Source organism: Triturus cristatus, chromosome 5_1 (assembly GCF_964204655.1).
Source record: "Triturus cristatus chromosome 5_1, aTriCri1.1, whole genome shotgun sequence".
In the NCBI taxonomy this organism is placed as follows: domain Eukaryota; kingdom Metazoa; phylum Chordata; class Amphibia; order Caudata; family Salamandridae; genus Triturus; species Triturus cristatus.
The window spans coordinates 519,534,903-519,550,222 of record NC_140587.1 but is presented as its reverse complement, the minus strand read 5'-3'; the positions used below and the strand labels follow the sequence as shown (position 1 = coordinate 519,550,222).

The window sequence follows — 15,320 nt, the reverse complement described above, 5'->3', positions numbered from 1 at the left end:
CCACGGGGTAATCCTTGGGATTGCAGACCCAGTCAAGAGGTTTTGGCTACAAGAAATATCGAGGCTTTAGAAGGTCTTCCTTTCGCAGTTTCTGTCAACCTCAGCAGCAGCAGAATCCACTCTAGAAGTCTTATAGAGGAAGAGCCAAAGGTTGCCAACGTGGTTCTGCCCGCAATCCCTCCTCCTCTTCTGCCTCCCCCGCTCCCCCTGGTACCGCAGGAAGCAGCCCTAGATCCCCCATCCTGGATCATGTGGGTCCTGTAGGGAGTTGGCTGTCTCACTTTCTGCAAGGTTGGAAATTGGTCATGTCAGACCTTTGGGTTTTAAACCTTGTGGAGAATGGGTACGCCCTTCCCTTTCGGGAATTTCCTCCTCCTTGCCAAGGTTTTTGTTCAGTGGACCATTTTCTTCTTCTACAGAAGGAGGTTCTTGCATTACTACAAAAAGGCGCAATAGAGGTGGTTCCAGAGCAGAAAAGGGGTCAGGGTTGCTACTCCCGGTATTTCCTGGTCCCCAAAAGGGACGGCAGGTTACGTCCGATCCTGGACCTAAGGGTCTTGAATTTTTACCTGAAGCAGGAGAAATTCAAGATGCTGACCCTTGCTCAGGTTCTTCTGGCGCTGCAGCAAGAGGACTGGATGGTGTCAATCGACTTAGAGGGTGCGTATTTTCACATCCCCATTCTGAAGTCACACAGGAAGTATCTCCGTTTTACGGTTGGGTAGCAGCAATACCAGTTTGCGGTTCTCCCGTTTGGTCTTACTACTGCACCTTGAGTCTTCACAAAGGTGATGTCAGTGGTGGCTGCTCATCTCAGAAGGTCGGGGATTCCTGTTTTCCCCTATCTGAACGACTGGCTGCTCAAAGCGGAGTCACCAGAGATGGTGCTTCATCATCTGTGGGTAACATCTCAACTGTTGTTCAACTTGGGGTTTTCAATCAATGTGCCTAAATCTCACCTGGTGCCCTCTCAGCGCAACCTGTTAATAGGGGCGGTACTGGACACTACTGTGTGTCGAGCATTTCCTCCTCCACAAAGAATTGTCAACATTCAGGAGATGATCCTTTATTCCACAATGGAGCGGTTGTTCCAGATCTGAAGGTCCTTCGCCTGGTTGGTCTGTTCGCCTCCTGCATTCTGTTGGTCAACCATGCACGCTGGCACATGAGGGCGCTCCAGTGGTGTCTCCGCAGGCAGTGGTATCCGCACAATGGAGATCTCAGGGAGGCAGTCAGCATCGCCAGAGAAGCTGCAGCAGATCTGTTTTGGTGGAGCGTGGAGGGCAATCTGTCTCAAGGAAAGCCCTGTCATCTTCCTCCATCGGTGGCCACAGTGATAACGGATGCCTCTACCCTAGGGTGGGGTGTTCATCTGGGGGATCTGGAGATCAAGGTTCTTTGGTCTCCAGAGGAGAGATTGTCTCATATCAATCTTCTGGAATTGCGGGTGAAACGTTTTGCACTCAAGGCCTTTCTCCTTTCCCTTCGCAGTCAGTCGGTTCAAGTCCTGACGGTCAACACTACCGTGATGTGGTATGTAAACAAGCATGGAGGAGTAGGATCGTACCGTCTCTGAAGAGAGGCATTGCGGCTTTGGTCCTAGGCTTAGGACCATCAGATTTGCTTGATGGCGAATCATTTGACTGGGGTGTTGAACGTGCGTGCGGACAGTCTGTCGGCAGTTCGCCGCCGACCATGAGTGGAGGCTTAATCCGGAGGTAGTTAGACACGTCTTCCGAACGTGGGGGACTCCTCGGGTGGACCGGTTTGCCACTTTCGAGAACGCGCATTGCCCGTCTTTCTGCAGTCTCCAGTTTCCGATGCAGGGGGTGTTGGGGGACGCGTTTCAGTTGAGTTGGAGCTCTCAACTCATTTATGCATGTCCTCCCATACCCTTGATTCCTCGGGTTCTGAGGAAGATTCGCCAAGGCTGGGTCCAAGTCCTATTGATCGCCCCGGATTGGCCAAGAAGGGTGTGGTACACAGATCTACTTCACCTCTCATCGCACCCTCCGCTCCGTCTCCCTCTCAGGGTAGACCTGTTCTTGCAGTCGCAGGGGCAGGTTCTTCACCCCCACCTCCAGAGCCTGCACCTTCATGCCTAGAGATTGAACGGGGAACCTGAGTTCCTTCTCTCTCTCCCTCCTGACGTGGTGGATGTTTATTATATCGGCCAGGCGACACTCCACCAAGTCAATTTACTCCTACAGATTGTCAAGATTTGTTAAATGGTGTGGAGAGAGATCCATTGACCCTTTAAAGGTCCACTTGTCGGATGTTCTTCAGTTTGCTCTTTCCTTGGCTCAGCAGGGTTGTTCTGTGGCCACGGTTAAAGGCTATTTGTCAGCCTTATCGGCTTTTCTGTGTCTACCTGCTCAGCCGTCCTTATTTAAGTCTCCTATCGTTTCGAGATTTATCAAGGGCCTTACCAATAGGTTTCCGCCTACTCCCTTTGTTATGCCCCAATGGGATCTTAATCTTGTTGTAACTTTTTTGATGGGGTCCCCTTTTGAACCCTTGCATCGCTGTCCTTTGAGGCTTTTGTCTTTTAAACAGTCTTTCTGGTAGCCATTACCTCAGCAAGGAGGGTAAGTGAGCTTCAAGCTCTTAGTTCAAAACCCCCGTTTTTGACCATACATGCTTTTCTGCCTAAGGTGGTCACTCCCTTTCATCTGGGGCAGTCCATAACTCCCTGTGTTTTATCCTCCCCCCTTCCCCTCCCCCCCCCCCTTCCAAGGAGGCGGAGAGACTTCACCGCTTGGACCCTAAAAGAGCGGTGAGCTTTTATTTGGACAGGACAAAGGACTTGCGTATGCATGATCAGCTCTTTGTGGGTGCACTCTATCCTGATGGATCATCTTGTGCATCAAGATCTGCTACGCCCTTGCTGGTAAGAAACCACCTGAGGGTATAGGAGCTCATTCTACTAGGACTAAGTCTTCCACCTCTTCTTTAGCCAGAGGTGTTCCTGTGTTGGACATTTGTAAGGCAGTGACCTGGGCCTCCCTCCACACTTTCGTAAAGCATTGTTGCGTCGATTCCAAAATGAGGAGGGAGAGCCATTTTGCGCGCTCTGTCTTGCAGGACTATTTGGTATAAGAAAGGTGGACACCCTCCTCCGGGAGTGGGACTGCTGTGGGAATCTATTCATAAGGTGAGAAATCCACAGGCAGATGTATCCATCAGAAGAAGTAGTTACTTACCATCGGTAACGCTTTTTCTGGTGGATACAGTATCTGCCTGTATATTCCTCACTGACCCACCCTCCTCCCCGTTGTCTACCTTTGTATACCTTAAACAATGCTTTGTTTGACATGTTGTTTTATATGGTTTCTTCTTTCTATCTGGTACATTTATAGGAAATGCTTATGTTCTTTAGCTTTCCTTTTTATTATGTACTATGTATATTTGTTCGAATGTTGTGTACTGTGTATACTTTGAATCTGTTGTCGGTCCACCTGTTCGCCTTGGAGGCACGGAAAAAATGGGTGGAACTGTAGTCATCATGCCGACAAGGCTCTCTTATGGCTCCGGTGACGTAATGCGGAGTTGCGAGCAGAGCCGACGTCCTCGTCGGCGTGGAGAGCTAGGAAGAAATTCTGTGGAATGCTGGCGCAGGGGATATTCATAAGATGAGGAATCCACAGGCAGATACTGTATCCACCAGAAAAAGCATTACCAAAGGTAAGTAACTTGTTCGTTCAGCATCAACCAAGGCTTGCAAGGTGCATGGTTACTAGTTGCATGATCCTCACACCACAACAGAGCGAGATTACCAGATGGTTCAGTTACTCCTGATAATCTTGCAACATGGTTCATAGGGGGTTGTTCGCCATGAAGGTTGTGGTACTTGGAGAGGTTGTAGCCACCATGCTGTATGGCCATTTGTGCTGGTTCAGTAGGTGTGCCAGACAGGATCACTGCTCATTACTTGTAGCTTCAAAAACACTCTTATCTGTACTTCGCCTGGGTAGTCACCTGTCATTATAAATATAGTCCTGGTTTGTCGGGTCACTTTCCACACTTAAGAGGGCTAGTAGGCTGACTATGGTCCTATCCTGTCACCCTCATTTTCCTGTGGTGGTGGTGTTACATTCTGTTAGTGAGAACTTCAGCCTAGCAGGCATTTCTAGTTTGCATTCGGATGCAGAAACCTATCCCAGTGTGGTCCAGCATGATGTCTAGGAACACTTTTCAAAAACATCTCCTTATGCACTCCTAGTATTTCCATTGGTTTTGCTGCAGGCTTAAGGCCGTAGCCACACGATGGAAGTCGCTAGGCACCACCATACTATTCACTGCAACCAGACATTTTTCAAGCACCCCCTGCATACCTCCATGTTCTTATGTGACTTAGTTAAGTATTCCAGTCAGTCATTTATTGAATTATATATTTTTGTGGACTTTTCATTGTTATTGTTCTTTGTAGCCAGAGCCTCCAAAGAAACAATCCAACTGGCGACGAAAGCATGAAGAATTCATTGCAACAATACGAGCAGCTAAAGGAGTGGATAAGATTTTGAAAGTTGGAGGAGAGCTACCTCCACCGCCTCCACCTTCATATGATCCTGGTATGAGTTTTAAAAATATTTCTCATAGGATGTTTATAGGGTAACTCTCAAGACAAATAAAGAACCACTTGCTTACTTGTCTGACTTTACTGGGACCTGTTGGCAAAATGTACAAGAGCCTGTAGGTGACATAAGGAATTTTAAATCCCTGGTATAGCCAGCAGCCAGGAGCTGTGCTCACCTAGTAGGATTACCAGCGACCTCAGTTTGCCTGCTGTCATCTGAAGTGGTGGTGGTGGTGGGGGGGAGGGGAGGGTCTGCGGTGAGAGTGAGCAGAAGTGAGGAGAAACAACAGAGTCGAAACAAAGTGAGATGTTTTAAAGGATGGTAACTAAAATGTCAGTGAAATAAAAGTTTCATATTCAAGTGGTAATGCTGCTAAGTCATTTTCATATTGGACTACCAAGAAAAAGCTTTATTCATTAATGTAGGATTTTCTAAAGCGATGTAGACAAGATTTTAGACATTGGTAAATAACCTATGAATGGTAACACTGTATCAAATAGTGGGATGTTGGCACCAGCCATATGCAGTTTTCCAAAAAAAGACAAAAAAAGATTCAAGGACAGCAATGTTTTCATTGTGATCCCTGGTTCTTTCTTTAAATTGTGGTATGTGAAAAGTTATGTCATGCTAAAACATGTCCAGGCATTTTGTAGAAAGCAAAATTATTCTGATTATGAATGAGGAAAAGGGTACATACAGTACACACATCCTATGTTTAGCTGGTGAAGTTAAAAATACAAGGCGTTAAAAAAAGTAGATAGTCACTTTAGTCTCCAATAAGTTAAAATTGTGCTGTTCTTTTACACCAGATAATGACCGTCTCCACTATTAGTGACCAGTTTGTTTTTTCACTCTGTGAAGTTGGATCACTAAGCACTGAATTCTGCACTTCCACTAATTTTCTAATTTGAAAATAATTTCTAAATGTGTTTTTGAAGTGACATCGGACACTTCTTGGTACATTGTGACATTTTGTAACTGTGTTGAAGGGATGGGTTGTCTTATTCACCCTCTCTTCCCTCTCTGTGCATACATTGCCACCAATTCTTCCCTTTTTATGAAATGTTCTTTATGCAGTAAGAAATAATCTATTAAAATTCTCATGTCCTGTGCATAGTGTCTCTCCAAACATCATTCTGATTGTTTGTCTACTCTATCCGAATATATCCTCTGCTCTAGTGACTTTGTTTGCAGCAGCATCCAACTGACTAGGAGACTTCAGGTTATGCAATGCACAGCGGCTAGACTCCCCAAGGCTCCCATCCTGCACCCCCATAACTCACAACTTGAATTTCCTCCACTGGCTTTCTGTCAACAAACATGCACACTTCAAGCTCCTCACCCTTCTATACAAAGCCTTCCACAACCTAGGCCATACTTACATTAATAGCTGTATCACCTTCCATGCCCTGATCGGAAAACCACGATATGCTGATCTCCTGTTTGCTCAGATCAGCCTGATCTGACGGGCACACATTTTCATACCTCACAACCAATGCTTGAAACAACCTTCCCTTCCACATCAGAGCTGCTTCCTCAGTCCTTGAATTTTGCATGAAACTGATGACGTGGCTCTTAACCTAGACCTTATTTAAGGACACTGAACTGGCTGAATCGAACGCCAGATTACCCTCATGTGTAAAATGTGCTCTCTACAAATAGTCTTAACACAGCACAAGATGAGCACTCTTCAAGAACAATTTAAGCAAGGAATCGGATATGAAAGGTGATGAGTAGGAGTAATTGTTGCTCCGTTAGAAGTATACTATGTTTAGGCCTGTATTCCATCCTAAAGATTTATGAGTGGTAGAATTTTCTCAGTCTGAGAATATTTGTGTTGCCCACTCTGGAACTGGTCACTGGAGCAACGAGATCAGCACCATCAGATGTTGATGCCATTGATCATTATTGAGAAACATTCAGCTGTGAGGTGACCACCGTCTACTTTAAAGTCACCCCTTTCCACTAAAGTAATAACTGTCGAAGAGATAACTGCAGTCTAGAAGGATTCAAGACTGCTGGGAGAAATTATGTTACAGGCAATGATTTCCTTATTTTTGATGTTGGAAGGCCTGCCACTGGGATGTGCCATGATGTTCAGGTTTAGAAACAACAGGAGTAAGGCCCGTTAACCCAGGTTAGATCGGGTGTAGTATGCAACAAACAACGACGTCTCAACTGGAAAATATTTACAAACAGGACAAATGGAAGTGGTGATATAAATCACAATTGTCATGGGAAACAAAGGAAGGGAGACCACATCGTGACAGTAGGGTGAAGAAAATAAACTATAATTTTTTGTAAGTAGTTAAGATGCACTACAGTACACATGAATATACAATGACCATAACACACAAAGTGAGCACTGTGCGTGCTAGTGAAGGTGGGCGACGTAGTGACACAAGGGTGTGGATAACAGCATGAACGGCGATAACCGGTAAGGACAAAGTGGTCAAAATTACAAAATATATACAGTAACGAAACAGTTATCCAGCACACCACATAGTCGGTTCAAGATACAATAGTGCAAAACGAAATATGTCAATCCATTCAGCAGGTCTGGTTTCAAATTTTCTTTATTGAATTATGCTGTAAAATCAGCGTAGCCAACGCGTTTCGTCCCTAGGGACTTCTTCAGGGCTACAAATGAGTAAATGCATTATATTTACAAAAAAAACATCATCAAAATATTTACAATTATATATACAATCTAAAATGAGCTGTTTTTATGTATACAATATTTTAAAAAATGAATCAACAGCCCATATTTTGCAATTTATTATACGCATTTTATAACAAGACTGTGAAAAAATGATGAACATCACTGTCTTTAAACCTGCTTAACCAGTGGCTATCGAGCACCTTTATACAGCATGTATCGGACCTGAATGCCACTTCCTAAGATAGGTCTTTTGGAACAAACATTCGTTTATAAACACCATCTCAGTTTTTTCTTTTCACAGATAGGGCAAAAACATCCATTTATAGTCACTATCTCATTTTTTTCACAGATGGGGCAAAATGATTCCAATAGTGACAACAATGTTTGGGATGTATAATATTCCAACAGATCATAATGGATATAAATATACCTTTTAATAACACATGGGGATCTAAGATATATTTGTTGTATTTCAAGACTAAAGTTTAATCTATAAATGCAGAACACAGTCTTACCAAAGTTTGAAAGCAAAGGAGCTTAATTTTGTTCTTCTTCAGAACTGCGGTCTATGGCCAATGCTCCCCTTTGTCAACCAAAATTATATGTAGCCTAGGTATATAACAAAGGGAAGGACATAAGTAGCTTATTAGTTATGCTAGCAAAAAGTTACATTTTATATTTGTCCACCACTCAAAAATAAATTGTGGATACAGAATTGTTTTCGTAGGTTAATCTGATGTTCTCGTTGCAGTTTTACCCTGTCCGGGTTTTTAGTAATAGTTCTATCTGCAATATACAAAGAAAGGAAAATTTCTCTCCGATCATATGTTTTATATTTTAAATTTCCTTATGTTTATACAGACTTAGATATTTTCAAATGTTATTACACGTGAAAAACGAAAAGCTCTCACAGTGTAACTGACACAAATTACAATCAATAATATACAAGTGACTAAAAATAACAAATCCAAACATATATGTAGAGAGCATATGAGTCTCAACATAAAAATATATAATTTTCTAGCCATATGCAAAAATTAATGATTCCCTTGTAGAAATTTAAAACGCGCGTATTTGTCTGTGAGAGTCAAACTTAACAAAGTATTATTTATTTTATACTAGAAGTTCTTGATAGCGCCATCCCACAAAGGAGTCTTAAGTTAAAAAAACGAAAAACCAAATATTAAGGCGTGAAGAATTCCCGCTTGTCATTAAAGCATCCAAGCCCCTAAGCCTCATTTGCCCGCTAACGCTTACTTGTAGTTAGGAGAAAGGTCCCTCCATCAGAGGATCTGTGCGATAATGAGAAGTCAAAGTTTCTCGCTTTAAATAACTCGCGCTGTCGGTCACCTGTAGCTAGTTACAGCCATAAGGGCCATGATTAGTCCTGTAATCAGCCGCCATCTTGTAAGGGCATTTTTTTTTAAAATAATTTTATTGAGTTTTGCAAACAAAAAGCAACATACATTGGTATCAAGTTCAGCAGGAAATCAGCCCACCGGTAGTGCAACGGATCTGTACGGGCACATTTAAGATACATAGACCCCCCATCAGTATCATACAATCGTATCCACCTCATTCTATGAGCAAACGATAGTTGGCTATTCTTGGTCGCTGAGTTCAGAGTCTGAAGCATCGCGTGGGGGTTCACATATATTTCCACTATATATATTCCACCCGCCCCACACCTGGGTCCACTTTCTGGGGCAGCCTCTATGCACATATACAGTTTTTTCAACAGTCATTGCTGAGTCCATGTCCCGGATCCACTGAGCAAGGGTCGGTGGCTCCCCCGATCCCCATCGCTGGGCTATATTGCGTTTCGCCAGCATGAACCCCAGTGTCACCCAGAGTTGTGCCACTCTCTTAAGGTCAGTCTGTTCCCAGATGTTGAGGAGACACCTCCGCGGCTCCGGGAGCGTCGGGACTTTGGTCACCTGGGAGAGTGTGTGCAGCACCCCCTTCCAGTACAGCGTTATGACCGGGCATTCCCAGAGAGTGTGAAAAAGAGTTCCCTCCCGCCCACACTGCCTGAGACATTGGGGGGAGTCCGCCCGCCTCAGTTTAAATAAGAGTGTACGGGTGTAATACGTGCGGTGTAGAATTTTAAGTTGGACCAGCCGTAGTTTGGACGATATGCCCACCTCCTTAGGGGAGGAAAGCGCCGCCTGCCAATCCGCTTCATCCAAGTCCCCCAGTTCTGCCTCCCATCTACTCTTAAGGGTCGCAAATGGGTCAGGTCGATTGTTTATCATTTTCCGGTAAGTTAGGGACGTCGCTCTTTGCGTTAGATGTTCCGTGAGGAGCCGGTCTTCCAGTGGCGACTACTCCGGGTCCCGGGCGGGATCGCAGCCCGAAGTGCATGACGGACTTGCAAGTACCTGAAACGTTCAGTGTCAGCCAAGTCGTAATCTGCTTGCAGTTGGGTGAACGTGACCACCTCTCCCTTCTTCCAGAGGTCACCGACCCTGGAGATGCCAATTAGATCCCACTGGTGGAACCCTTTGGTCGTGCGTAGCACCCCCAGTTGTTTCGTCTCCCATAGAGGGGTAGCCTGGATAATCCTTCCTGCCCATTCCAGAGTCCGCTGTGCCGCAAACCATATCTGGAGGGTATGTGCTGTGGGCCCTGCCGGAAAGTGACCCCTCTTGGGGTTGTAGAGCGCACCCATGACCCCCTCGATCCCCAGCAGTTGTCGATCCATTCGATACGCCGGGTCGTCTCCAGGCACTTGAAGCCACTGATTTACAACCATAAGTTGCGATGCCCAGTAATACGTTCTCATGTCCGGAAGGGCTATACCTCCATCGTACCACCCACTGGTGAGCTTATAGAGTGCTATCCGCGGCGCCTTATCCTCCCACAATAGGCCGGTGAGCTCCGCATTGACGGCCGCGAAATACGTAGGCGCAACCGGGAAAGGAGTGTTTTGGAGTACGTATAAGAATCTAGGGAGGGCCAACATTTTAAAGAGAGAGGCCCTCCCCAGCAGTGTCAGGGGCAAGGAACGCCAGTGCTTGACGTCACTGCGAAGCCTATGCAGGGGCTTCGTTAGATTTTCAGCCACAAACCTGTCGTTATCAGCAGTTACATAGATGCCCAGGTATTTGAATCCGTCCTCGACCACCCGAATCTCACATCCCCTTGGGAGCCGAGGTGGGGATCCTCGGAGCATATAGACAATAGATTTCTCCCAGTTTATCTCATATCCGGACCTCCTCCCGTACGACGCACAGATGTCCAGGAGGCAAGCGATTGAGCGCGCCGGCGAGGCCAGGTACAGCAGAACGTCGTCCGCATATAGGGAAATGCGATCCTCCCATCCCATCGTCCATTTTAGGCCCCGGATCACCGGGTCCTGCCGCACCCACGCCGCCAGCGGCTCCAGAGCCAGAGCAAAAAAGAGCAGCCCTGTCGCGTCCCTCGTCCCAACGGGAAGGCGTCCGAGACATGCCCGTTTACTACCACCTGTGCCAGTGGCTCGGTGTATAGAAGCTGAATCCAGGCGCAAATCTTGGGACCGAGTCCCATGTGGCGAAGAACGGCAAAGAGGAATGGCCATGCCACCCGGTCGAACGCCATCCGGGCGTCCAATGACAGGATGGCCGCATCCTCCTCTATCGAGGAGCGGCACGCGAGAATCCCGTGGAGACGCCGTATATTCAGAGCTGTATTTCGGTGAGGCATAAATCCCGACTGGTCCGGGTGTATCAGGGTCGAGAGGTATGGCTGTAATCTTGTCGCCAGCACCTTTGCTAGGGTCTTTGCCTCTGCGTTCAACAAAGAAATTGGGCGATAAGAAGCGCACTCGTGCGCGGGTTTGTTAGGTTTCGGGATTGCCACTATGGTAGCCACTCTCTGATCTTGGGGCAGGATCCCGGACGATAGGCTGTCTTCATACATGGCCAGTAAGTGCGGGACCACCAGAGTGGCGTTCTGCTTATAGAATTCCACCGGAATTCCGTTTGGCCCCATCGCCTTCCCGGCGCGAAGGGCCAGTATTGCGAATGTGAGCTCCTCAGCCGTCCGGTCCGCCTCCAGGGCCTCAGCCCCAGATGGGGTAAGCCGCGGCATTACGATGTCCCGAAGGAAGGCCTCGTTGTCCGCAACAGTAGAGGAGGCCTCAGGCGTATATATCGTTCTGTAGTGGGCCGCCAAGGCCCCCGCTATTTGCCGCGGCTCCGACGTATACTCTTCCGAGTCCAGCCTAATCCGCACCACCCATCGCGCCGCGCGTTCCCCTTTTTCAAGCCAGGCCAGCAGTTTACCTGCTTTGTCCCCCAGCTCATAAATAGTGTGCTGAGTTGCCACCTGTTTAGCTCGGGCGTCCTCCCAAAGATGGGACTTGTATTCCTGCTGCGCCATGCGGACTCTATGTGCCGAGTCGTCATCCGCTTGTGCTGCATGGTCTGCCTCCGCCTCACTCACCCCCCGCTCAAGCTCCAGCACCGCCAGCTGTTGGGTTCTCTTGTGCTCGGCAATCATGGAGAGAGCCTGTCCGCGAAGGACTGTTTTATAAGCCTCCCAGAGTGTCGTTGGGCTCCTCACGGAATCTGTATTTTCAGTGAAGTATTGTTTGGTCGCCGCCTGAAGGGCTTTGCTAATTTTAGGGATTTTGAGATAACCCGGGTGAACTGGGAATACCCTGCGTTTACGTGGGTCGAAGGTTACAAACGTAATGACCACCGGAGAGTGGTCTGAAATACCCCTGGGTAGGTGCGACACTTCCGTCATTCCCTTTAACCCCGCGGGTGATGTGAAAATGTAATCTATGCGGGAAAGAGTGTTGTGGGCCCCCGAATGAAATGTGTATTGCCTCTCCCCCGGCCTATAGGTTCTCCAGGTGTCTGAGGCCGAGTGCCTCCGTGAATTCTCGCAGAATGGGGGTGGCGCTGCCATGGTCCCTGAATGAAGACCTATCCAGTGACGGGTCCATGGTTGCATTAAAGTCCCCGCCCATGATGAGCTCCCCTTGTGGTAGCGCCAGCAGGAACTCACCCAATGCCCTGAAAGTAACCTGGTGAAGTGTCGGGGGGGATGTGTACTGTCACCAGATTATACAACTTCCCTTCCCATTGGCAGGTCAGTGCCGCGAAGCGGCCATGCTCCTCCCTACGAGAGTCAACCAGGATCAGGGGATAGCGTTTGTTGACTAATATGCCCACCCCTCGGGACCCAGTCGTGAACTCAGAATGTATCGCCATCTTGAATCCCCATCTATCTAGCGCTTTCGTGGTTGTGCCCACTAGATGCGTTTCTTGCAGGAGTGCCACCGCCGGCCCTCTGCGCTTGAGATACTGTAATACCAGCCCTCGTTTGATCTTGTCTCTTAATCCATTCACGTTCCAGGACAGAACACTGAAAGAGGGGCTGTGCTGCTGTGCCTGTCCCTCTCCTGAGCTAGCGGTGGCCCCCTGGGTCTCGCTTTGTGTTTCCCTGGTCATGTATGAATAAGGTAAGTGTTCGCTGCCGTGTACCCTTCCTTTGGTCCCTAACAGGCTGAGCTTGCCAAATACGCCAATGAGTAGTTGCTAAACCTAAAACAAAACACAAACCAACGTTACCAAACTGCCCCCGTCCCCCCACCCCCCCTCCCTGCCTCCCTGCCCAGCAGATTTAAAACTACCCGCCACCACAACTTAGCAGAGTGCTTTGTTCCCATAACTTGCTACTTGCGTATGGGGGGAAGCCGCTCACAGTCCCGCTGCCGATCCCCGCACCATGTGTTCGTTCATTCAAGTAACTGACTGTCAGGAGACAATAAAGTTCAAAGACAACAGCGCCCCTGCCACTTCCGAGCCTGATGTGGTCGCCTGGTTCAATCTGGCATTAGGCACCTCACCATCTCCAAATTCGGTTGCTCCATCGCAGCCTCAGCTCTGCGGCGCGCCGCCATCCGCTTTTGACTCGGCGACCTCCAGGTTCTTGGGGAGGTAGAATGGCTACGAGGGGCGCGCTCCGCTCGGCCCTTCGCTCTCGCCGGACGCCACCCCTCCAGCCACTCCGTGGCCTCCGTCGGCGTTGCAAAGAACCAAGTGCGCCCCTCGGATAAAGCATCACATACTTAAGTTCTCGAGTGCGGAGTTCCACCTTGACCGCAAGGTAGTCTCTTCGTTGCCGCATTACTGTCGCGGTGTAGTCCGGATAGAGGGTAACCGTGCTGTTGTCCACCCTTAGCGGGGGGGCGGTACGTGCCGCCTGGAGGATCGCGTCTCTGTCGCGGAAGTTGAAAATGCGGGCCAGGATCGGGCGCGGGGGGGCCCCCGGTCGAGGCCTCCCACCGGGCACCCGATGTGCCCTCTCTACCAAGAAAAATTTTGAGAGCCCACGTGGCTGCAACTGTTCCGTGATGAGTTTTTCCACGAAGAGATCCAATGCCGGGCCGCGCTCACTCTCCGGCACCCCCACGACACGCACGTTGTTTCTCCTGGACCTGCCTTCCTGGTCATCCAGCATGACTAGCAGCTGCTTTTGCACCAGTTCCAGAGATTGTATTCGTTTCTTACTCTCGGCCGCTTCGTGGGTGAGGGCTGCCGTAGTCGCCTCGACCTCGGACAGTCTCAAATTAATTTTCACGACGTCAGCTCTGAGCAGCGTAACGTCAGTGGAGATTGTGCCGATGGAAGCCTGCATCTGGGTCAGCGTGGCCATGACATCCGCCAGGGTAATCTCTTTAGTCTTGTCAGGGGGGGAGGATGCAGTCCGGTCTTTTAGAAATGCAAACTTTTCCAGGTTCGCCTGTGCTCCCCGCGGTGGCCCTTTCCCCCCATGGTGTCTGGCGCAGGCTGTGTCCGCACCCCTCCTGCAACGTCTAGGGGTGATCCGGGGATGGTCCGAAAAGTCAGCGGAGGGTCAGCAGATGTTGCCGCCCGTCCCGGGGGCACAGATTCACCACCTATCCGCCGCTCCCGGGAGCCAGTCATCACCACTCTTTAGTCCCCACACCACGCAGGTCTCCAGCCGTGCACCGGCGCCTTACCGGGTCGGTCGCTGCCCAGGCTCCGCCGGCTCCCTCAGCGCCTCTCCCTCAGCCTCCTCACGTCGCCCCCGTGTGGCCACACGAGGCCGCGGGGGATGTCGAGGATCCTCCTACGGGGGGGTTGCACTACCGGGGTGGCGCCCCTATTTCTCCGCCAGTGGGTCCCTGCGTCTCAGGTGGCCCCCATGCAAGCCGGTTGCCGATGCCTAGGCCACACTTAGTTTACATCGGGAGTGGCGACGTCGTGCCGGTGACTCCACCGCCAGATGCCTCGAGCGTGGAGTGCGGCAGGGGACGCTCCACTCCCTGGCCGGCCGCCCTACTTGATCCACCGCTTCGGGGGCTCCCTTCTCGGCGCTCGACTGCCGACGCCTCGGGTCCTTGGCCACTCCCCCTCCGGCTGCACCCGATCGGTGCAGCCACCACTCGAGGCCCCGGCTCCGCCGCTGCTCTCAGGCCGCTGCGAGGCAGCCCCAGGGTCAGTCGCACCTCGCCGGGGGCCCCCCTCGCCCGTACGAAGTCCCGGGTGTGCAGGGGATACGCCGCTTGCTTTTGTGCCGGTATTTGGCCAGGATTACTGCAGGATCGGTGCGGGATCAGGCGCCGGGCTCCGGAGCCGCGCTAGATTGCGGCCATCTTCCTCGGCTGCAGGCCACGCCCCCTTGTAAGGGCATTTTTAACGCTAATATGTTAAAGTACCCAAGAAAAAAATATAGGACTCCTCAAACGATGTACTATTTATTCCTATATCCGAGTAGCATTCAAGATTTATAGTTAAATAATATACATAGAAAATATATATCACTTGTACTATCATCTGCAATATTTCAAAAGAAGGAGAGTTACAAAAATGAGCGCCATTTTGCGCCGGTACCAATAGCAGGAACAATTTGTGCGTCATCTTAGAGTGTCTTATTAGACCCCAAACTCGCTGGTATACTATATAGTGTTTAACAAGTGGCTAATTTAAAAAGAGAGGTCGGACAAAAGCGTGCGGACAATCGCTATGCAAAGGTGGCTTATATTATATACAATTTAGAAAAATTGGAATTAGGGCGCCATCTTCGAATGTCTGAGAGAGACCTATTACAAGATTACTGCC

The 15,320-nt window shown here is 49.1% G+C and overlaps 1 protein-coding gene across 2 annotated transcripts in view; it reads left to right on the top strand.

Moving 5' to 3' along the window:
- Window positions 1-15,320, top strand: part of ZC2HC1A (zinc finger C2HC-type containing 1A) — a 338,183-nt gene that overhangs the window by 129,276 nt on the left and 193,587 nt on the right. For both annotated transcript variants that reach the window (XM_085605382.1, XM_085605383.1), the window contains exon 4: window positions 4,430-4,571. In XM_085605382.1, the coding sequence (XP_085461508.1) occupies window positions 4,430-4,571 (142 nt within the window). The remainder of the gene's footprint in view (window positions 1-4,429; window positions 4,572-15,320) is intronic.